Raw genomic sequence first — 24963 nt, 5'->3', positions numbered from 1 at the left:
CGTTTGTATTTGTTGATGTAACTACGACTCTAGCCTTACATCATGTTCTTGTGACTGGCGTATGAGCACGTTGATGACTAACAGTAATGACTTTTGATGCTCGAAACCCTTCTTTGGAACAACAAAATTCTTGTGTCTTCACATTCCCTTCCACGTCAAGCCGTGTTGTTCCCTTACATGCACTAAACCCATATTCCCGTGCAAATTCCTTGTAAAAGTACCAAGCTTGATCACGTGAACAGAAGAGCTGACCAACCAATCTGTCAGATTCATCAACATTATGTACTTCATGGCATTCCTCGGTTGGCTTAACATTGTCTACATTAGTATGATCCATGGAAAAAATTTTGTTGTGCAAGTTCAGTGGTCCCGGAGTTGATGGAGATGTAAGCAAAGGTTCATTGAACATGTTTCAGTCGTGTTGCTTTCAATAGGATGTGGTATTGGTAGTGGTAGTTAAAGGGTGGGTACAACATTAAATTCGTAGTACATATTTAGGTATGTACAATAACTACATAAATATGTGTCGATACATTTTATACAAGTATCGACCCAAAAAACATCAAAACCAATAATTATAATGTAATAGGTAAATTAACAATGTAACCGGTATAAATATACCGGTTAATTAGAAAACATGTCAACATAATGTATCGACACTTGTGTAATTTGTGTCGATACTTATTGTCCAGGATGAATGCACAAACGAGGTGCACGCATAAAGTATCGACACTTGATAAATTTGTGTCGATACTTTTGGTCCTGAGTGAATACCAAAAAGGGTGCAACCATAAAGTGTCGATACATTTATAAAAAGTATCGATCCCGGAAACATCGAAACCCATAAGTATAATGTAATAGGTAAATTTTCAATGTAACTGGTATAAATATACCGGTTTTATGAGAGAATATGTCTAAATAATGTATCGACACGTTAGTTTGTGTCGATACTTTTTTCCAGAATGAAATATAAATGTCCAACCAGGTGCAAGCATAAAGTGTCGATACATTTAAAATTGTATCGATCTAAAAAACATCGTAACCGATAATAATAATGTAATAGGTAAATTTGCAATGTTACCGGTATAAATATACCGGTTTACTTCGAAAATAGGTCAATATAAGCGCTACCTATTACATTATATAAGAGTTACCTAATATGTTATTGTACTTGATAATATTTCTGATTAAATACATATTTTATTATATAAACGTTATTTATTATATTATATAAACGCTACCTAATATGTTATTGTACTTGATAATATTTTTAGTTAAATGATATAACATTACCGATCAAAATTTTAATCGATCACTTATTTAACCGATCACCCGACCACTTTCTTTGGTTCTTCACCACCAAATTGCCTTTTACACTCCCCTACCCTTTTAAATCCTCGAATTGCCAAGTAAACCTCAGCGTCTCATCTAACCCTAATGTTCACAGGCGCAACCTTCCCTGCCTTTGAGCTTCAACCCACGCGGCGGCGCCACCCATGACCTGGTCCGTACCTTTACCCTCTGGTTTTTCTCAATTCGAAGATCACCTGTTTCTCCAAACATTCTACCCGTGCATTTGGGTTTTACAGTGAAGAAAATGCCTAAATAGCCGTCCCAGAGGCCGAGGAGACCGCCGCATGGAGGCAAAATTTGCGTTTTGCAGTGAAGAAAGAAGAGAAAAATGGAGACATGCGTAGTGACTTGTTAAATCTGAAAGCAGGCTCAAAGGAAATTTTCAGAAAATTCAACGTTGACGGGATATTGAAAGGGGTCGGCCGTTTTGTCAATTATTTTCGGGGGCTGATTGTTGCTTATACATGCGCTGAATATTAGATTTTTTAATTAAAAAATGTTTTACAGATATACATGAATTGAACGGGAAACGTTCCGCTGTAGCTTTATTTATTTATTTTTAACATTGGTGATGTTAACTAGTTTACACATACATGGAGAGTACCGTTGTGGTCGTGGAAACTCAGAGTTGCAGTTCTAATCTTGTCCCCAAGTCTGGAGAATCACCAATAAAGATTGACTCAATATCTATAGATCTCGTCAATGCTAATGATCACATTGGTGCTGGGAAGTGTGAGCATTTTTCCATTCGGTAAGCCATTATTCAGTGCATGGTTTCTCGGTGAACTTTTTGCTCCATTTTATATAGATATAGAAATGGTTTTTTTCAACAATAGTCCAGGACTTGCTATGTGCAATACATTAATATTTGTGTTGGAACTTTGTTAATTTCCTTTTGTTTTAAATGCAGTGGATATGCTTCTGAGATGCGCCACAAAAACTGGACGAAATGCTGGCCATTTGCATTAGATGGTGGCCAGAGTATATCTGAAGAACAAGACTGTAAGCTTCCTCCTTTACTAGTTCCGAAGTTCAGATGGTGGTGCTGCCAAAGATGTCTGCACGAATTTGGGTCTGACGGCAATGTAAATGAAGAGAGAACTTTTGCTAATAATGGTTGCAAATTGAAAACCTTTGGCTCTTGTCCTCACCTGTCATCATCCAATGGTGGTGCTACAATTCAGTTATCTGATTTGCACCAGTCTTTAAAGATTAATGTTGTATCAGGAAAATCTGATGTTATGGCACGTGTTAATGTCAATAGCTGTGATAAAAGTGAGAAAGCAGCTAAAATTGCTAACATACCAATCATAGGTATATTTCTGTCCTTGCTCAATTTGTTCTCATGTTCACTTTTACATACGTGCATTAATTATATTTGGTGAATTTTACAGGGCAAACAGATCTCTTAGAAAATAACATTAGCAAAGAAACCCATATTTCAAAGTTTTCTGGAATAGATGTTATTTCTAGCCTTATGAACCGGACATTTCACCTAGGCAATAAAGGTATGTCTACTACGAACATATGCTAATTAAAATGCTAATCTGTTTCATGCTTTGCAACTGAAAGTAGAACTGCAGTGGTTGCAATAACCGTGCTTCTTATTCTTGCAACAGTGGCTCCTCTGCAACTTGATAAACCCAGTATAAAGGATAATGAAATTGCTGGCGAAACTGTTCCTGAGTCAAACCCGAGTTGCACTGTCAAGGATGTCAATGAAACAAATCAAGCAGAAAATCATACTTCTACTTTTGTTCAGCAGATGGAGTTCGTGAAAACTCGTGGTCCCTTTGGAGTAGTCAATATGGTAAATGGGGTTAGTACAGCTGAATATCCTTCATTGGAATTAGATGATTGTGATTATGCGTCATCTGAAAGTGCTGAGATATTGCTTGGAAGTTCATCTGAAAGAAGAAAGATCCGCAAGGTGCGTCTGCTGACTGAATTGTTGGGTGAAAAGGAAGATGAAAAAAATGATCTCTCAAGTTCAGAAGATTCTCCTTCCACTGCCATTCCTGATGCATCTATGGGCATAGATTCAGTGTCTGCTCCCCATGATCAAGTCAGTTTCCAAGGAAATGTTGCAAGCAATTTGTCTCTTAGTAGAAAAAGAAAGTTGCCACAAGATGAAACACGGAGGCTTGGGGAAATGAGTTCTCCAAATAGTGGGAATAAAAATCTTTGGACATTCAACAGAGGTGCAGAAACTACTGATGAAATTCCAATTCCTGATTCAGATTGTACAGTTAATGGAAGTGTCTCACAAACTGGTGCAAAGAGTCATTTGGTTAGCCTTAAGGTGTACAAAAGTCCCACTGCAGGAAAGATGAAAAACAAAAAGACCCAAAGTTGTGGTGAATGTTTGTCTGTTGGTTTGTCTCGAGAAAAACTCCAGAAGCAGAAACAGAGAAAGGCTGGGGATACCACTAAGAGCAATGCCACTGATGTTGTTCTGTACAAGTCAAATGATGCATCTAAAGACAATGAGTTGAATCCCTTTTCTGAGTCTGCCCAAAAGGTAGAGAAAAAATCTAATCTATTGAAGAAAAAGAGTAAGATGCATCAAGATCTTGATGGGCATGCTTTTCCTATTCCTTGGAACAATGGCTTGCTCAGAGAAGGTCTGACTTCAAGGAAAGATGTAGAAATACAACAAACTGGGTCTTTTGTTGCCCAGGATGCATCAGCTGAAAGAGGAATGCAATTTTCACTTAATAATTTCTTGCCTGCCAAAACATACGATGGAAAATATATTACTCCAATCAGAGATGGGTTACCACATCTATTGCCTTGGCAAGGGCATGTTCACACTGAATATGAGATTGGGAGGAAAGATCTAAAGATGAATTCAGTTGGGAACTCTGGTTTTCTTTTTAAATCTGAACTGGAGGCATATCTTTGGAAGAGAATGCAGGATGACCTCAACAGTAACCAAACTACACACAGAATACCATTCCTGAAAGAGAAGCAAAAACACTACTCTTGTGCTGAAGTTGGGAGCTGTTCTTTGGTTCAGCAAATGGTATGAGCTTTTCTTTTATTACTCTTGTTATCAATTAACATATAAAAATGAACAAGTTATTTATGGCAGGACAATTTTGGTACCCCCAACCCCAAAGTTTTGATTTTGGTCCTCTGCAACTAGAATATTTTTGCATCTGTTTTGCTATTCACGAAATATTCAAGTTATGATAACATTCAGTTTAAATTTTTGGAGCCTTCACATTAAGTTGTTTAGGCATTTGAGCCTTTGACTTAGAAACAGCCTTTGACTTAGAAACATTCCCTTCTTTATGACCTTGAATTTGAAGATGAGTTATTAATCAAACAAGGTTAAGACACTTTTGTCTGGATTATGGGATTCTGCAGGAGGAGATATAAGAATCTCTTTAAAAGTTGACTCCTTAATTTTGGTGAAAACAGGTCCACAAAATTGAGGATCTACTATACTTTCATACTTGTCCTCATGGAAAAGTGACATTATTATCTTATTCTTATTCCAACCTCAAGCTTTCATTTTGGTTATACCATGGAACTACTACTGCTTTTATCCATAGTCCATTTACCATTTTGGTTCAGCTATAAGCTCATACCATCTTATATATTATCTGCAATTGATTACATAAAGAGTCATGTGTGTTTGACCATTTTAAGTGGGTTACACATATACCTGGAAGCATATAGCTAACCTTTAGGGAAGGTGTTAGTGTTACCCTATGTTTCTCTGTAATCGTTTTACCCCTTTTAAACAGGATTTCAGTGGTAAAAGCAATAACGGGAAATCTGTGGAGCTTCAGGACTACTCAGCAATTGCGAGGAAGAATTATGATCAACGAGCTGAAAGGGCATCTGGGCAAGGAGCTTCAGATGACATACCCATGGAGATTGTTGAACTCATGGCCAAGAATCAGTATGAGAGGTGTCTTCCAGATAGAGAAATTGATAAACAATCATTGGAAACAACCAATAACACCATAAGTCATCAGATCAGGGTGGATCTTAATAAAGTATATGGAAATGAAGAGATGAGCCTGCTTCATGAGACCCCTCAAAAACCAAAACCCCGGGCTAAAAACAGAAAAATTGGCAAAATTGAAAGAGATGATATGCACAATCTGGACCGGAGTCGGTACAATATGAGCCAATTGGAACAAAGTTTTTCCGCCGTCAGCTTTAAGCCTTTTCCTCTATGTAGAGAGAAGCCATTGAATGGATTCCAAATTTCTGCTGCCAATTCCAGCCGGCAAAACAGTGCACAAAATTGGCAGTCGATTGGGAACATGGTTGGGCAGAGGTCCCCTCAGGCCAGTGTGCAGGCATTGGGAGTTTGTAATTCATGTCAGAGTGCTCCAAATAACATGCCCTATTTATTTGGGATTCCTCAGAGGTGTAGAGATCAGGTGGCCAATGTCGATGTGCTTTCACATTGCCATAGAAATCTGTCTAAGGGAAATGTGAGTGGAAATGATGATAGGAATATCTTAAATCAGGCTTCAAGTTTTGAAAAACATGCTAGGAAGTTTGATTCGGAAATCCTTAGGACACATGCAGATTACCCATTTGCTTGCAAACATAACGGGATGGGGTCAATTGATCTGTATTCCAATGAAACCATACCTGCCATGCATTTACTCAGCCTGATGGATGCAGGGTTACAGTCAGGTGCACTGGTTAATGTGGATGGGAACCAAGGATTTGTCAAGAAAACTTCCTCTCATGGTCATCATCACTCTAAAGTGTTTTCGAGCCTGCCTTCTCGGGGAGATAGGACCAATTCAATGAAACATCCAACCTATGATTGTTATGGTAAAAGCCATCTACCCGAGAGTTTTTGCGAATGTACGTTTGCCACACCTGCAGCCAGTCCTTCTACATCATTTCCGCATGATAAAAGTTTCAAGAAGGCAAGTTATTTTACGGATCAATTATCACTGAATTCTAGAGAGAAAGAGAAGAAATGCTCAGATTCACGAAGGCAGAATAAAAATTGCAGATCAAAAAAAAATGCATCTTCAAGTAGTGGCTTAAATACTTGTCGAACGTGTACTGTTCATGGTTTGCCAAAAATGGTGCTTGGCACATCTGATTTTATGATGTTCAGGACACAGCTTCAAGCATTAGTGAGTGCAAACAAACAGAAGCGGGATGGTCGAACTATGTGTGGTACTCTTTTCCATCCAAAAAGTGGTTCGGAGAATGAAATCTGCTCTATTAATAGAAACCCTGCTGATTTTTGCGCACCTGAAGCAAGAAATATCTACATGATTAGAGGTGAGGACCTGAAATTTGGAAGGGGAACTCCCTCATCTGGGATGGTAAAACTAACCGGGAGCAAGCGTCAGAAGAAGCTTACTGTTAGAAAGGAACGGTCACGTCATCGAACTTCATGAGATAGTGGTGATTGCATATGCTGATAGCACCACTGAACCACATTCGTCTTCATATTCAGTTCAAATGCATTAATTCCGTCCACTGGGGAACTTGCATTCTTTCGATCAGCATTCAACTTGTGCAATTTTCGGCAGGCAAAGTCAAGCACTTTGATGCCTTGGTTAAGAAAAGCTTAAATGCTTTATGAAGCTTCAAGGCATAAAACCGGTAATATTTCGCAACTCAAAGTTGCTATTTTTTCATTGCTCTACATAGAACATGAAAAGAATATGGTAGGTGCATGGTAAGGCCTGTAAAACCTAAATGCTGCCCTTTTTAGTTCTCAAAAGGGTTTGGTTCTCACTCGAATAACTCTATATTCCATTCTCTAGCAGCTACTGGGAGTAGAAACAGAGAACGGACAATATAATGTGTTTTGAAGCATGAGTTTGAATCATGGCTGTTAGTGCCGTCGTGTCTGTATCTGCTGGTACAAATTAAGATGGTTGTTATTGTTATGAGTTAGTTTTGGAACAATTATTCCGTTTCATGACGATATTGGGTTCATTTCTGTATTAATATATTTGGTCGTATTGATTAGCGATAGCTACCATCTTGTGTTGGCTTTTGTCAACCCCCAACTTTGATTTAGTTCGTAAACCTAAATTCTCACATGTTTCGTTCCGTTAATAAAGATCTATTTTATTTTTAAAAAAGCAATTTAAATTATCGATTTTGATTACAGTCATGTTATATTTTTGAAGTTCTCTACTTTTGTTTATTTGATATTTAAAAACTTGTGTTTTTTTTAGAAAAGTATAACACAATCAATAATTGAAATATGCCTAATCGAGTCATCAAAATCTAAATATGATGGATTTAAATACGCAATGTTAATATATATAACATAGTACTTCATACGGTGTAAGTATTACATAATTTCACGTATCTGCCACCTATACTATAAATGATAATTAACATCATTGCAAAAATGATGACTTTATATAACCTCAAATAGAAAATTAAAAAAAAAAAAAACTACTTTGGGGTGTCGAGCAAAATCGTCTACAGTTTCATCTCCAATAATTAAATTTTATAAAATATTCATTAATTTAAATAGTTTTTGCCCATTTACAAAAAATAAAATGTATTATATATATATATATATATATATATATATATCACTGTAGTAGAAAAAAATATTTTAAAGACATGATAATTATTTAATATTGTTTGTGAAATTAAAAAATATCACGATCAATGCATGTGATAATAATATTTTAACCATAAGAAACTAAATTGTTAAAACATAGCAATGGAAAATAGAAATTGAGGGAATTACAAGTCAAGGAGGAAACCCTTCTAATTCAAATCCTTAAGGATCTCTGTCATCTAAGGAAATGTGTTAATACACAAATGTAACGAGTAGAACCTTAATTTTACCTCCACTTGTCTTGTAGTTCTTTCCTCTCCGACAACCTCCATGTTACGAAGATGGCTGCTAAGAGCGCCACAATTGTAATGAGGAGCAAGGCGTAACTAAAATCTTCCGTGAGGGAATCGTAAGTCCTTGAAGGTGCGAGCTGAGTGAAAAAGAGGTCCACTCCGTGTGCGAAGACGAGCGTTGTCGATTCCAGCTTGGCTGGTACCGTTATTATACCTCGAAGACCTTCCACTCTGAGAGCGTGTGTAACATAGGACTGGAAACAATTCATCGATGGCCATCGGTTAGAGAAAAAGCGGGATTAAATTCATAGAATGCCCATGGTTGGCAAGTTTCAGCATCTGCTACCGCCCTTAAGTGCATGCTTACATGCATACTAATCAAGCATCTCAAAACAGCATCTCTCGAGAAGAGGCATGTATGTGTGTGTGTATATATATATATATATTAAATGAAGAAGAGATAAAGATTGTCTGGGAGGAAACAAACCTGAGGAATGAATGGCAACGAATCGGTTAGCGGTATAATGCCTTCTTCTTTCTCTGCTTGTGTAGGATTAACTGATCGACGAGGATCCAAGAAACGCTTATCAAGAGCCAAAACCTGTAAAATAGGGTTGCGATCACAATGCAGTCAGAAGCATCAACTCTAATACTATTCGTGTAAAGGAAACATGAACAACTCATAATCCAGCATTGCAGACAACTCCCGACTTAATTCTTTCTGAAAGTTTTTAATTTACCTGATCACCAATTGTACCGATGAGAAGCTGCTTGGAAGTTATACCCTTCGCTGTTGATGTCACAGCTATAGATTTCACTGAATGGGTGAAAAAGTAGGACTGCGATTTTGTTGTGACCTCTGGTCGAGAAAATAAAGAAATCGGTGAAGTAAGGTTGTGCCTTCCGAGAACAAGCTTCCAAACATCTTTGTTGTCCTGTGGATGGCATTTTAGGTGGGAAGAGATAAATTTCATTGAAGGAGTAACATAATCAACCAAACACAAACAATTCAAGTTCGTCCACTTACAGCCCGAGACTGGTCATAAATTTCAATGACTGACATCTCATATCTATGCGCTCGAAGATTGAAGTAGTGGTAGACAACCCAGTTCTCACTAAACACCTACAATGAATAATAAGCATCATCAATTGCATCCTTCTCATACCATCTCACGACACCAATACGGGAGAATAAGTAACTTACAGCATGAACAGGGCCCTGTGCACCATGATGAGTCACTCGGTGCAATATACGACCAGTTACAGTGTCAATAAGATATGCAACCAGCCATGATTCTTCTGGTGTAACAGATCCAATTTCACCGCTGCCTTTGGGTGCAACGGTTGCCACAAAGAGTAGATTTCTTGATATATATTTATACATGACATCCTGGTCAGCTATAATCTTTGCTTGAGTATGTACCACCTGGAAAACTCAAATATACAAGCATGCATTATGTTTTATACATGCAGCATTCCCAACATGGCACCAGTAGTAAAAAATTCAAAACACAGAGAAGAATATGCACATTTTGAAACAAGTCAATTAACCACATTTACCTATCTTCCAAAAAAATGAAACTAACCAATTGCATTAAAGCACCAAAATCATATACTATTTATTTAAGGAAGTCTATAGGAAGATGAGAATGAAGTGACAAGTTTCATGCAATTGTCAAAAGTCTTCAGCTGAGAAGTGCATGACAAAAAATAACTCAAGGAAGTGGTCAATTAATGCAATAATGCTATACGATGCAATTGAGTCTGGAAAACTCCTAAGATCACCATGCAGATTGACAAATAAGCAGAAGTCATTGAGAAAACAGCATGGGGAAGGGAGAAATGCATTACCTCATTCAATTTTCTAGTGACAGTTGCAATTATCTTTTCTGATTCCGAGGGGAACACAACTGACCACAAGTCCCTTGTGTCAAAGCAGAACTCATCAGCTACTTCACCAGTGCACTTGCACTTTAAAGCATGCCCCTTGATGATGCCATTATGATCCTCCACTGAATACCAGTATATGTTTGAAAATTCACGTTTGAAGATACTGAGAGCCTCAGAAGTTTTGGGATATAAATGTGCATGTTTATCAGAATCGATCAGCAGATGGAGTCGCTGTTCTATTGAATCTGTATATGGAAGGGGAATAGCTAGCACAACAGTGTGAACGAGACTTAAAGAATTAAGCTCCTTTCCTGTGTAAGTGTCGACAAAAGAAAGTACACCAGGTGCATCTGAACTTGGACCACACCTGCCAATCACAAGAACAGATGGATTTTCATCCAGAGCATGATGATGAGGAACCTGCCACTGATACAAGTTTAATCCTATTGGAGATTGACATGCCTCCGACTTGTGTAGCAAGTGAGACCAGACAACGTGTCCATCTCCAGTATGCAGAGCAAAAAGTTTCCCTACCCTCGTTAGTACTATGAGCAGTTTCCTGAATCCATTGTGGTCTCGGGTCATTTTGCTCTTTTCAGAACTTTTTAGTCTCATACTTTGTATGGCTGCCACATCCTCAGGGCTTGCAAGCATTAGTGTTCCCTTCAGCTTCAGCATATGTCCCTTAAGAAAAGGAGAGCATCTTGTCAAAATCACGTTGTCAAAATGCATCCTCTATTCCATTTTTAAATAGTGGATAAAGTTATGTGTGCTTTGACGGTAGGTGATTCATGTTTGTAAAACTAAATATACACACACACAATGGCACACACACACACACACACACATTCTTTCTAATTTTAGAACCACATGAAAGACTTCATATGTAAGATAATTCAACATGTATCAGAAACAAAACCAATAATTAAATATCTATTAATCTCTTAAAATAAAGGAAAAGAGTTAGATCATGCAGTCCACAGTTGCCATTGGTTGAAACGCAAACAAAAAATACCTTAAAAGATTCATAACCATACCTTAAGCCATTCAAAGAGGTTGTGCTCCACTTTTGCGACAGATACACCATCCCTTTCAACAGGTAGTTCTGAAGCTGTTACATCAATTATTGATGCCAGACTATCTTCTCTGCCCCAGACAATCGCACCTTGTTGTAATAACAACAGTGAATGATCTTCCATCACAATTAACAGCCGAAATCCATGAGACCTATCAGTTCGGATGTAATTATTTATGAAAACCTTGTGGGGAATCCCTCTTTGTTGGTCCATTTTAATGCTTTCTTTAAGCAAATTATCATCCCAATCATGTGCAAGTTTCACTGCAAGATGAATCTCACTGCCTGCATGTTGAACCAATGCAAATGCTTGTTGGCCCTCAGAGATTGGGAGAGCATTACTAACAGCTGTTTCATGATTCGTTTTTTCCACCACTTCCAACTTGCCTTTACCTATCACTCTAATAAATATAGTAACTGACTTTGTTTTAATTGCAAATATTCCTGGGATTGATGAAGGTATCATTATCGCCGGTCCTGATGAGTCCTCAACAAGATTTGCAATGGGTGTCTGTTGAATACTAATTTCTCCATTTTGAAAACTTATTGTAAGCAAAATTGACCCTGTGGAATCAAGAGCCACAACTGTCTCGCTAGAAACTAGTGAAACTTCTCTCAAAAACCCACTAGAAAAAGTTGCACTTTCATGCTTCAACAACTCTCCATTCCTAGCATTGATTTGATACATCTCAAACTGGGATGCAGCAGTAAATCCTACAACATATATTAAATCACTGCCAGGAGGTTGAATTACCTGCTGAGCCTCAAAGCTGCAAGGTGCATGAAAATGCAATTCATCAATAATACCCCTTTCTCAAAGGGCAGCAGGTATAGAGGAAATTTGTTGAAATGTAAAACTTTCGAATTGGACAAACCTTTCTGTTTCAAAATCCTTCTTCCAAAGAACCTCGCCATCTATGCAAGAAACAGCATGGAGACGGCCATTGCTAAAAACAACAATTACATTATCCTTCTCAATTTTCATGTTTGTCTGCACAACATTAATACAGTCAATCACGTGTTTCTACGATCGAAGAATGAATTGTATAATCTATATCAATAACACTAAAAAAATGCTGGTAAAAGAAGGCATGGCATGAAGTTCTATCGGGAGATAACAAGTTACAATAACAAATATTTAACGAAGGACACTTCTGTACATTAACTAGCCTCCAATTGGATGTGCTATAGACAATTAAGAGTCTTTAAGATGAAAATTTAGAAAAAATAATCTTAATTGTACAACCGGCCCTCTAATATAGCAATGCTTGGTATAAATTTCGGTGACCGTGATCCACAGAAAACAGTTGGCCGAACAATTGAAATCAAAAAGATGTTAACTGGAAAGAATCTTGCTTACCGACACTAATAGTAAAGATTTTGTGTGCTTAGGACCCTGAAGAAAAGACTCCCACACCATCTGCCCATCAGGAAGGTTCCAAGATCTTAAAATACTTCCTCCCGATGAAAGGGAAATGACATCTGCAAGAATAAAATTTATTCAAAACTTAGTCACCAATACAAGAAATGAAGGCGGTCAAACCTTTCCTTGCAGAATTCAGGAGAAGGATAAACCAACAGTTTTAATCGAACAAGTTGGAGCCAGGAATCAAACAATGGATACAAGAAAGACAACAATAAAAACCAATCCAAATTTAGAAACGTAAGCCATGAAAGATTCTTCTTTGAACCAAATATGGATATGGAGATACTTACATTTTCCAAGCCCGATATCAATTCCATCGATAACATCATTAGAACCAAGCAAATGTCTCCAAACTACATAAAACAGCCAACCATTATCCTAACAACAACTTTAGCAATAACTGGAAAAAAATAAAAGCTAAATAAATAAACTGCAATATTTGTAATCGAATAGGATTGGACTTACAGATCTCGCCATGGCGGAGATCAAGGGAAGCTATAACGTTCTCTTCAGTGGACACTATAACTCGTCTTCGACCAGTTTTTTGACTGGAGAACACTGCTTGCTTCACTTTTCCTATGTATTGCTGATGCCTAAGATTTAAACAATAATTATATAAAAAAATCATATGCATATATAAGAAAGTACAGCTAAAATCGAATTCAGCAAAGTAAAGTATCGTTGACGCCTAAGATTAAACAATTAATTGGAGCAAAAATTATATATATATTCATACAAAGAATTAAAGCTAAATTTCAATCGAATTCTACGAAGTAAAGTAATTGCCGATGCTTAAGACTATACAACTAGTCAGGAAAAAAATTTATATAAAACAGAAAATAACTAAAGCTTAAATTTGATCGGATTCAGCGAAGTGAAGTACTGTCGATGCCTAAGATTAAACAACTATTTAGAAGAAAAAAATGATATACATATATAAAGAATTAAAACTAAATTTGAATCGAATTCAACTAAGAAAAGTACTATTGATGCCAAAAAGTTAAACAATTAGTTAGAACAAAAATTGCACACAAAATAAAAGAATAAAATCTAAATTTTGAATCGAATTCAACGAAGTGGAGTATGAAGTTGAACTTACCAGTCCATGAGATCGACTTGATCTTCGTAAAGGGAAAGGACCGGACTTAGAGAAGAGTAGAAGCATAGGACGAAGAGCAAAAAAGGAACAAAAAAAGACCTAATCGCCATCGTTTATGGCTAAGAGGATTGAAGAAAAGGTTGTATCAGTTTCCCTAAAAGTATCGGAGGGAGAGATACAGATCTGAGGAAGTCGTCAACGGAAGGAGTTTGCTAGGACTGTAGATTGCTACTGTCTGCTTCAGCTTTACATTTTACTTACACATAGCCCGGCTTTTAAGATTAATATCTTATTACGCACCATTCAGATTATATTTGTTAATCTAATACAATTTTATAGAAAGACGTATCTTCTCCATCGTGTTTTACATTGATTTAGTATCACGTGGGGTAAGACGTGTCTCCTGAAGTGAGTCTTATGTTGAGTTGGATACACATAGTTAAAGCACGGTCTCTGGCCACGCCTTATGCCACGTATAGGGATGGTAAAAAAACCGAATCCGTCGGAGAAAATCGAAAATCGAATTAAACGGGTTAGATTTGGGATGATAAACGGGGAAGGAGAAAACCGAATGTTTTAAACGGGGACGGAGACGGGTTTGGTAATCCCCGCCCTGATTACCCGAATACCCTGCCCGATACCCGACCCGATAAATATTAAAAATAATTATTATATATATATAATATTAATAAATTTAATTTAAATTATATATATATATAATATTTATATATTTAATTTAAATATATATACCCGGCCTGATACCCGTTTAAATAACCGTTTATGCAAAACGGGAATGTTCGTTTAAATAACCGTTTATGCTAAACGAGAATACATGTTTCCCCGCGGTTTTTCCCGATTATCCGATGGGGATCTCCGTTTAAATCCCCACGGTTTTTTAAGCGGGGATGGGTACGAGTATTTTAAATGGGAACGGGGACGAGAGGACCAATCTCCAGCCCGAAACCACCCCGTTGCCATCCCTAGCCACGTAGGGCTATAGCGCGGGACAATGGTCGTGCCATACCTTTAATTCTGACACGCGTCAGAAAGGTGTGCGCCTTAGCTTTAATTACCCAACTACCCTGACCGTTCATACCTCATCTCTCCCTATAAATACTCACATTCTCAATCACTTTCATCACACCAAATCCTCTCAACTTCTCTCAAATACTCTTATATTCTCTTATAACTGTTTAAGGTATATTTTATTATATTTAGTATTTTGTTAGTAATTTATTTAAATTTAATTTTTTAATATTTTATTTAATTAATTTTTTTACAGATATAAAATGGAAGGCGGTTTACTTCGCTTGGATGGAAATCATATATCTTGACATTTTGCTGATACGATAATATTTTAACATTTTAATATAATTTAAATTATTAGTAATAATTTATTTATTTATTTAAAGCGTTATTATTAGTTTAAGAATTAATTTTTGTAATTATTTATATTTTAGTAGAGGGACCCTATATTATACCCTTTTATTAGGAACCTTAAGTTAGCGATACCTACCCGTATCTGGTCGTATTTAGTAGAGGTTGGATTCGGTCACATAGGTAGATATGAAGGTCACTGTAAGATAGAATCAGACCTTATTTCTGCCTTAGTGAAGCGGTGGAGGCCGGAGACCCACACATTCCATCTTCCGTGTGGAGAGTGCACGATTACACTTGAGGATGTTTCTATGCACCTGGGGCTTCCGGTGGATGGAAATGTGATATTAGTGATGGCGCACAGTTCCTGGACTGCTTTGTGTCGTGATTATCTAGGACGTGTCCCGGAAAGTTTTAACGGTGGTCGGATACTATTAAATTGGTTAGATGCCAATTTTCGGGAGTTGAGCGAGGACGCCTCTGATGATGAAGTTAAAATGTATGCACGGGCATGCATACTACAGCTGATAGGAGGGTTGCTGATGCCGGACAAATCGCGCAACCAAGTTCACTGTATGTGGTTGTAACATCTTGACGACTTTCATCTGGCAGGATCACTCAGTTGGGGCTTGGTAGTTTTGGCTTTCCTGTATAGGGAGATGTGTCGAGTGACTGACTACAGGAAAAATGCTATCGGCGGATGTCTCCTTCTGTTGCAGTCTTGGGCATGGTATCGATTGCTCTTTTTATGTCCCGTTGTGAAGAACTCATTTGTATTTCCACTACTATTGAGGTAATTATAAAACTAATTTCGTATATTAATCATTTTATACAATGTATAATAATTTTTTTTCCTTGAATAGGTTGTCTACTTACAGGAAAAATCATCAGGAGCTACCTGATGATTTAGAAAAAAATTAGGGTGCTAATCGATCAGAAGGCTGGCACACATGTATGCATTTTAATGTTTAAAAGTCGATTTTAGATTATAATTATATAATTAGATTATTTTTTTGGTAAAAATTATATAGATTTGTTTTAGTTTGAATGGGTGTCATATTCTAATGATGATGTGAGGATAGTTATCCCACCTGAGTTGAGGGACCCATCAGATGTTTGGATGGCGATGGTCCCTTTGATCTGTTATGCGATCGTCGAGTGACACTCTACTGATCGCGTGCTCCGGCAATTTGGTTGTTTTCAACCAATTCCGGAAGCATCTCGTAATATGGATGAGTTGCATAGCATAGATCGACACAGTAAGTCAGATACAGATTGGCTGGTGAAGCATCATGCGTGGGTAGTGCTGTGGGAGGATCGAAATCGGCTACTTCCCCATAGAGAGCCCATTTATGATGACCTCTTGACGGTTGCTAATGATTATTATGAGTGGTTCAACAGTAACGGGAAACCGTTTATGCTTTCTGAGGCTGCACGAGGGCGGACCTTTCAGCGACGTCGACAGAGACGTTCACCATCATAGCACCATCGTCCCCCGACTCGTGGACGGAGAGCACGTGCTTCCGGTTCATCCTTAGCTACACCAACAGGACCTTCACAACATCCACTGTCTGTAACGACTTACATACCGCAACCATATATGATGCCGCCACCGCCATTCCTTTACCCGATACCGCTGCCGCCACCGTCACCTAGTTTTATGATTCCGTCGTCGCCGTCACAGAGTTATATGACCCCTCCTGGAGGATATCATGGGTCTATGTTTGCAGATCTGACTTGGGGTTCATATGCTAGTTATTTGGAGGGTGCAACCTCATCACCCATGGCCGCCGCACAGACACCTCATGTACAGTTTTCACAGAGCGCGATGTCTAGGTTTTATGAGTTTTCGCAGTTATCTATGAGCAGTGGGATAGTCGGTCATACACCTCCAGGGTCCTTGTTCTATGGAGGTCCTACATCGTCATCAGCTCCTCATCAACAAAAATGTATCGGCTCCTACATTCACACCGCATACATCGATAGATTTTGTTTTTTTATTATATTTGTATTTAGTTGGTTATTGGACTTTTTGTATTGTATTTTTTTTATTTATCATTAAATACTTACTTTATTTTGTTAATTTGGTTGGATAATTTTAAAATTTATTTTGTTGGACTTTTTGTTAATTTATTTTGATAATTTTGTTTATTAACATTTAATATCAGTTATTGTAATTTGGTTATTATTTACCATTTAATACTTATTTTAAGTTTGTTGTATTTAGAATTATATTCAAATATCAAATTATTATTAGTTTGATAAAATTAAATAATTTTGTTCGATAACTTTCTTAAGTTTGTCACTTATTATCTCTTTTATTATAATCACATATAACGCCAACGTCCAATATCATTTTCTTGTATCGTTTTTTAATCTTCATCATCGGTTATCGAATGACATTAACTTTAAGTAAATGCAAATTAAAGTACAAGAATTATTATTTGATAAACAACTACATCAGTTCCTCATCAATTGTTACTTGATGACAACAGAAGTTGACATGTTCTCCTAGTATGTCCTGAGTTTCTACAATGCCCACACTTTGTGTCGTGTCTATTAGTTTTTCGAATATCCATATCACAATGAATTCAAGTGGATTTTGGACGACCACGCTCCCTCAAAAAACTCAGATTTGGTACAATTGGAACCCAATTCTGAACCTCATCAGGGTCTTTATCATTACCTATGGGGGGAACTCAAATTTGTATACCTTAAACTTATGATAGTAGGTATACGGGATCCACAAAACGGTTATAGTCTTGACGGGTATGTGAGCAAGCTGCTATCACATGAGAGCATGGATACTTCATAGCTTGAAAAAACCCGCAGTCGCACGTTTTGTCCCGTAGATTTAATCTTAACGACATAACTTCAATCCCTTGAAGAGATCGCGACAACTCTGTGACATGAAACATTGCATGTGTTCTAGAGACGCTTGTTACAGACATTCCATTTTATGCAACATTTTATTTGTAGATTTGCAACTAATCTAGGGTGATAGACATGGTCGCCTTGTATCTAGGTTTGAGCTTGTCCCCCGAGCTTCGCAAAAAGCGCCCCCAAACAAAAATATGTAGTTTTTACCAAAGCCGCTACAGGTAAGTGACATGCACCCTTTAAGGTCGAATTGATTGCCTCAGCCAAGTTGGTCGTCATGTGTCCATATCGATATCCGCCATCATATGTGTTTGTTCACATTTCTTTATCGATGAGGCTGATGTAATCGTATCCTTCCTCGTTCTTCGCCCGTAATTCTTGAAGCATGGATTCAAATGTTTGAGGAAGTAGTTCGTAACCTGATAAAAAATATATAACTTATTAACTTTTTTTCTTTGCAAAATTAAACATGCGCACAAGTAATTGATGCTCATCATTCTTCTTGTACCTTCCATGGTAGTTCGCAGTAATGTGTCAGATACAATACCTATGTTGGACAAAGGGTGGTTGCCATATTGGACCCAAAGACTCCATTGTTGCTTTAATCCCAGCTTTGCGATCTCAAATGACACAGATTTTTTCCCTCGTGATAACATGTGCACGTAAGTTTCGGAGGAAAAAAAGCCCAAAAATCTGTATCTTCTCCTTCAACAAGAGCAAAAACAACTGGAAGAATGTTGTGATTACCATCTTGGACAACTGTCAATAATAAAACTTGCTTGTATTTACCATACAAGAAAGTCCCGTCGATCTGGACCACAGTCTTGCAGTATTTGTCAGTATTAACGCACTGTGGGTAAGTCCAAAAAACCCAGTAGTATTGGCATCAATCGCGAAGAACTCGATCATTATGGTATGCATAGGAGGTTTCGAAGTCCACAATTGTCCTAGGATTCAACCTCTGCACCAGCCTAAACCAAATTGGAAGTTCGTTGTAAGATGTATCTCATTCGCCATTAAGTTTGACAATGGCATTTTGTTTTGCCAACCAAGCTTTTTTGTAAGAGACAGTATACCCATACTGCGATTGTATAGCTGAAATCAACACATCAATAACTATATAGGAGTTTGCTTTTACCACGAGCATGATGGCTTGACAGATCACTTCAGAGTCCAAGTTGGGATGATATTCGTTGATCTCTCCAGCACGACATGTGTGAGGGCTTTATATATTGTTAGTTCCCATATACTGTTTTTCCTCTTCCTCTTCGATACGCAAACCATCCAATTGCATCTGTTTTCGCGTCGGGCACATTGACATACATATTTTTTTTATCATGGAGCGGTCGACTCTGGATTGAACAAAATTACGAATATTGTAATTTTTTATAGCTATCATCGCTTCTTCTTTGCTTGAAAACTCCATGCCTAAAGATAACTCACCATTATTTATTGATGAGTAATATCCATAGTCACCGAGATGAGGCATATCCGCAAATTCTGGCCCGTACATTGCACAATAATCAGCTTCATACATGTGTGATGGAGGGTCGGTTTGTGCCACATTTAAGGGAACTTCATCTACATCATCATCATCATCGGAGTTGAATTGAGGTGATTATGGCTGAATGAATAGTCCAGTCTCAACACTGTCCGCACCATGCTCACGAAGCAGTTCTTCTGGTGGAGATGATGGTTCCTCCATGCTCTCCACATTTAGGTCGAAGAACCTACTACTTTCACGTCTTCCCCTTGAACTAGAAGGCATATCGACATTGAGATCGAAAAAGCTCACAGTCGAATACCTCCCCCTGGAGCTTGGAGCCATTGTGTCAAATGAAAACTGCACAAATTGTTGCGTCGATGGCATCTCCATATTAAGGTCAAACAAATTTGCAGATGAATGCCTTCCCCTTGAACTGGACGCGATGTTGCCATATGGATTGTTCGTGGACCCACCTCGGTACATATCGTAAGGAGTTGCTGGTGAATGTCTCCCCATTAAAGTTGATGTGACGGCACCATGATGCGGATTTCCCATTATGACATTAAAATCATTACACATTACTGTAGTCGGGCTGTCAACTTGATCAACTTGTTCAGTCAACCCATAGTAGCACGCACTTGAACAAACTTTGCATACATCTGAATATCGTCATCTGAATAATTACTTTGAGAATCAACTATCATTTCAACATCATCATTGTTCGATAGTTCTAACGCTGTATAAGTTAATGACGACATTCTTCTTCTACTTCCAACATGAACCTTCCTCGAAATCTTCGTTACCAGCTCTTCAAGAGTTATGTTTATCTTGAATGATATTTTAACACGCTCATTTATACGAAAACAACGCCAGTTTCATCTTCTCGAATTTCTCCATCATAAAAAACAATAGCTGAAAGTTGTGTCATTCTTAGAGTTTAAAAGTACGACAATATTATATCTGCAAAAAAATGAAATAAACCTAATTAAATAAATCATATATGAACAAAAATATAACACAATAAATTTTTTACACATAAACGTAAATAATTTAAATAATATAATTTTATATTATTATCTGCACCGCAAAAATATTTCGACGTATGCTCCCGCTTTCCAATTTTACAAACACATAAATTAATTGAAAACAATTAGTATACTATTTTTTTCAAATAATCATATATAATTATAAAAAAATATTATAACAAAATTACCTTATAACGAAAAATCGAACGAACTTCTGAATCAAATATAAGAGGATTGTTGGGTGTTATTTGCTGGTTGAAAGGATTGTTGTATTAATTTCTCGGTTGAAAGTGAGTTGTGAGAGAGTTCACGGGGAGGGGGGCTATTTATAGCAGAAAGAAGATGCTTAAAAGCCGAGAAGTGCGGGTAAATCATGTGTAATAATTGAAAGGCGCGCCCCCAGGGGCCACACTTTAGTCACGTGTATCCAACTCAGTATAAGGCGCGCTTCAGGGGACGCGTCTTACTCTACGTGGTGCCAGATCAACGTAAAGTACACTGTAGGGGGCGCGCCTTTCTGCAAAGGGTGTTAGATCGGGAAATATAGTCTGAACGGTACCTGACAGGAAAATAATGGTCCCTATGGTGATTTTTTGGGAAAATCACCCTTATTTGGTACCTGAATCATGTTACATTTTTCTAATAAGATGCTATGTAATTTTTTTTATTAAGTTAATATGATTATAAAGTAATATCAATTTTAAATATTCATAAATTATTTAACAAACGCTCAATTACTCTGTTTCAACTGCGGGTATTCAAACTCGTGATCTTTATGAACAACAATAATTTCATCTATTTTAATTTATTGATATAATAATTAATCTTATATTATAAAATTAATTTAAACATCAAGATTCTTTCTAATTTCATCAGAAGCAAACTCATCCTATATTACTATTAAAATTAAAGTAAATTACTAGACATTTTATAGTACGAGGTAATTAAAAGGCGTAATTAAAAAGATAGGTGTTTAAACTTGAAACCTATAGAGAGAATACCAATTTTTTTTTATCACTGATACCGTATAATAAATTCATTATTAGATAATTATTTGTTGATTTAAGTGATTTAGTTTCAAATTAATGGTTAGTAATTGATTAATGCTCAGTTTTTTGTGAGCTTGGGCTATAGGCTAGAAATTTTTTATGTTGAAATTTGTTTTCAGTTTATTGGTTAAAAATGGTGAAAGAGTATTAAAATTAATTTAATTTATGATTTCAAGTACCAATCGTCGATATGCCAGAGTGGTTAAGGAGACAGAATTCTATTTTACACTTAATCAAGCAAAATGTTTGTTCCAGTTCATTAGAACATATTCCCACCACCTTCTCTCTTTCCGTTCTTCCAAATAAAGGGACAAAGAAATGGATGTTTCAGCTTCACTTCCAATGCCAAAATGTCAAAACCAATGTCTCACCTTAAACAAAGTAAGGTCCTTTCAGTTTTCACTATTATAATCTTTGGTTGTTTCGTGGAGAAATTAGAGCACTGACATGGCTGCTTGAATGGGTGGTGGTTTTTTTTTTTTTTGGTGTTAGTGAGTTCATGCAGTGTGAAAAGCTTGACCCTAAAGCTGGAAGATACAGATGGGAATGTCTATAGAATCAGGAACTACTTGAAAACGGTGTATCTTATATCCTTGCACAAACCCATTGTAATAATCAACACATATGCTTATAATTATTGGCTTATGGGCAATTTGAAGATATACAAGAGCCCAGAATGCACTACTACATGCAGCTGTTTTGGTTGCTGTCGTTGCAGGACTTGCAGCCTCGAATCCAGTGGTACCGGAAACAGCAACTACCTGTTCCGAGACACCTATTAAACGATGATCAACTGCTATGGCGTCTGCTGCAGCTCTTTTTGCTTCCCACTGCATTGATATTGCATAGGACATTGGAGCTGATCATGAACAAATTTCAACACTAAAAATAAGAGTAAGCGAAGCCTCGTACTTGAATCAAATGTAATTCGATTTCCTTTGTTTCTGGTACCTGCATAATAGAGTTCACGCTGCATTTCAGGTGTGATCTCGGAAGTTCATAATGACATCCCAGCACGGCCTAAAAGGGAGGGGAAAAACAAGACCGAGCAGAGAGCTTACTTCGAGATCAAAACGAGTGGTAGAATAATAGAATTCGAGTGTAAGAGTAACGGTGACAAACAGATGTTGATCGATGGGATCCAGTATATGTCGAATTGTAGTAACAATACGGCATATTTCTAAGGGGAGCTTATCTGATTCATGGAAAACTTGGATTTTCATTTCATTAGAGCCACCTTGTTAAAATTCATATATCCGAGTCCCCATGTACCGAGCTTTATTTGCAGTAAATATCAACTTCTTCGGTCCTATGCCGGAAAAGCTTGGTGGAAGGCAGCATCTAAACAGCTACGCTGCAATGAATTTCTCCCTTTGTCTTTGCCAGATCCACTGTTTTTGAAGCCTACAAACAATTAGAACACAAAAGTTTAAAGCTCATAAATTTGCATAAACGAAATGATCATCGAAAACAATGAGCTGAAGCGAATTGGACGACATCAGACCGACATCGACACTGAAATGTCGCACGACGTGTTCCTATCAGTCATTGGCTATACAAAGTACAAACAACTGCATGCATCAGACAGCAGCTAAATTTCTTTTTTTTTGAGTTTTTTTTTACCAACGATAGCCACAAGAAGATCTAATTGAAGAAACAATTTGCATTTACTGCAATACCAAAATGACCAAATCTGTTTCCAATATACCGTATTAATCAACTCCATAATCTGCAGAATTATAACATAAAGCATATTACTATATTAGCGTACAGACCAAACCTAATTAGTATAAGAAAGTATGAATTGTTGCAGAATACGGCTATCGGATAGAGCAAAATCGCAACTGATAATTTGAGAAATTAAAAAATAAAGATAAAGAAGACACATATTTTATGTGAAAACTCCCGAAATAATATAGGATAAAAACCACGAGCAATGATAAAAGAATTTCACTATGAGAACTTCTCTTGATCTAATAAGGAGAAAACAATGACAATTCTCTCTTGATAAAAAGGAGAAAATAATTCTCAAGAAAACTTTCTAATTTCTCTAGTATTGGGAGAAAGCTAGAATGATTTTGGATGATTTTGAAGCTAAATGGGATAGGATATTTATAGTTGAAGCTTAAGGACTAATCTTATAAATACCCTAAAGTCCAGGGACTAAAAACAATTTCCCCTTACCCAATTTTTTAACCAAATTTCGGTGAAATTATTTTGTTTGTTTTTTTTTCAACTTTCCACCGAAAGTTTGGTGGCAGCAGCTAATTTGGACTTTCCAAATTTGTATTTCAACAATCTCTCACTTGAAAATTTGATTGGAACAATCATATCTTCACACCATTCTTTCTACCTTGTACCATCATGTTGTTTGCATTTCTGACAGGCCACAAGAGGATCGACACCAGGTAAATTTATCAGCATTGATTGCCTTCGTCATGAAATCTGCTATGTTGTCTTTGGTATGGATCTTCTACATATCTATCATCCCTTCTTCCACCTTTTCACAAATAAAATGGTACTGAACTCGTATGTGATTTATCCTTGAATGAAATGTTGGATTCCTTGCTAGATGCAAGGCGCTTTGACTGTCACAAACCTTGATTGTGCCCAAGCTCCTCCAATAGCATCTTCAACCAAATTGTTTCTTTACTGGCTTGTGTATCTGCTACATATTCTGCTTCTATTGTGGATGTAGCCACAACTGACTGTAATTTTTAAACCCAACTTACAACTCCACCAGCAATTTTGAACACATATCCTGTAGTAGATTTGCTTTTATCCAAATCCCCTACATAGTCAGAATCAACATACTCATTGATAAGTAAGTTTGATCCTCCGTAACATAATGCAATATTTGAGGTCCCTTTGATGTATCCCAGGATCCTCTTTTACTGTATTTCAATGCTCCTACTGCTACATATCATGGATTCGCCATGTATCAACTAACCACTCCCACTGCTTGTGCATATCATAGCGAACATTAAATTTCCCACCGCCGATGCATACGGTACTCGAGACATCTCCATCCTCTCTTCATCACTGCTAGGACTCATACTGGAGGATAATTTGAAGTTAATAGGAAGAGGGGTAGAAATTGACTTACAATCTTGCATGTTGAATTGTGACAAGATCTTCTTCAAGTAATTCTTTTGTGAAAGCCAAATCTTTCTATTACTTCTGTCTCGGTGAATTTGCATCCCTAGAATCTTGTTTGCTGATCCCAAGTCCTTCATTTCAAATTCCCTAGCCAGTTTTGCCTTCAATTCTTCAATATGATCTTTGTTGGGTCCTGCAACCAACATGTCATCCAAATACAATAGCAATATAACAAAATCATTATCACCAAACCTCTTGAAATAAACACAAGGGTCTGTATTAAGTCTGTTGTATCCAAGGCACATAATGAAGGAATCAAATCTCTTATACCAACACCTTGGCGCCTGCTTTAGACCGTTCTGAGATTTGTTCAACCTGCAAACCA

The 24963-nt window shown here is 37.2% G+C and overlaps 2 protein-coding genes across 2 annotated transcripts; one reads left to right on the top strand and one right to left on the bottom strand.

Annotated features, from left to right (window-relative positions):
* The first annotated feature begins 1421 nt into the window (after positions 1-1421).
* Positions 1422-7063, top strand: LOC120147978 (protein EMBRYONIC FLOWER 1-like). The gene is made up of 5 exons (XM_039161190.1): positions 1422-2104; positions 2264-2667; positions 2748-2861; positions 2973-4378; positions 5109-7063. The coding sequence occupies exons 1-5, from the start codon at positions 1947-1949 to the stop codon at positions 6744-6746; spliced, it is 3720 nt and encodes a 1239-aa protein (XP_039017121.1). The 5' UTR covers positions 1422-1946; the 3' UTR covers positions 6747-7063.
* Positions 7064-7987: 924 nt separating this feature from the next.
* On the bottom strand, positions 7988-13901 carry LOC120147979 (ER membrane protein complex subunit 1-like). Its single transcript, XM_039161191.1, has 12 exons — positions 13663-13901; positions 13029-13156; positions 12854-12916; positions 12498-12619; positions 12013-12128; positions 11100-11907; positions 10024-10746; positions 9377-9598; positions 9200-9295; positions 8913-9107; positions 8660-8773; positions 7988-8426 (listed from the first exon to the last, which is right to left on the bottom strand). Exons 1-12 carry the CDS (start codon positions 13770-13772, stop codon positions 8166-8168), a joined length of 2958 nt encoding a protein of 985 aa, XP_039017122.1. The 5' UTR covers positions 13773-13901; the 3' UTR covers positions 7988-8165.
* Between the last annotated feature and the right edge of the window lie 11062 nt (positions 13902-24963).

This window comes from Hibiscus syriacus, unplaced genomic scaffold (assembly GCF_006381635.1).
Source record: "Hibiscus syriacus cultivar Baekdansim isolate YM2019G1 unplaced genomic scaffold, ASM638163v2 tig00110945_pilon, whole genome shotgun sequence".
Classification (NCBI taxonomy): domain Eukaryota; kingdom Viridiplantae; phylum Streptophyta; class Magnoliopsida; order Malvales; family Malvaceae; genus Hibiscus; species Hibiscus syriacus.
This window is presented reverse-complemented; position numbering and strand designations above follow the sequence as displayed.

Bases quoted from the DNA above. Each gene is read 5' to 3' on its own strand.
- LOC120147978 (XM_039161190.1), top strand. From the start codon at position 1,947: ATGGAGAGTACCGTTGTGGTCGTGGAAACTCAGAGTTGCAGTTCTAAT. The intron at 2,105-2,263 runs GTAAGCCATTAT...TTTTAAATGCAG, and splicing joins TGTGAGCATTTTTCCATTCG to TGGATATGCTTCTGAGATGC. The intron at 2,862-2,972 runs GTATGTCTACTA...TTCTTGCAACAG, and splicing joins ATTTCACCTAGGCAATAAAG to TGGCTCCTCTGCAACTTGAT.
- LOC120147979 (XM_039161191.1), bottom strand. From the start codon at position 13,772: ATGGCGATTAGGTCTTTTTTTGTTCCTTTTTTGCTCTTCGTCCTATGC. The intron at 10,747-11,099 runs GTATGGTTATGA...CCTTTTCTTAAG, and splicing joins ACCTCTTTGAATGGCTTAAG to GGACATATGCTGAAGCTGAA. The intron at 8,774-8,912 runs GTAAATTAAAAA...CCTATTTTACAG, and splicing joins TCGGTACAATTGGTGATCAG to GTTTTGGCTCTTGATAAGCG.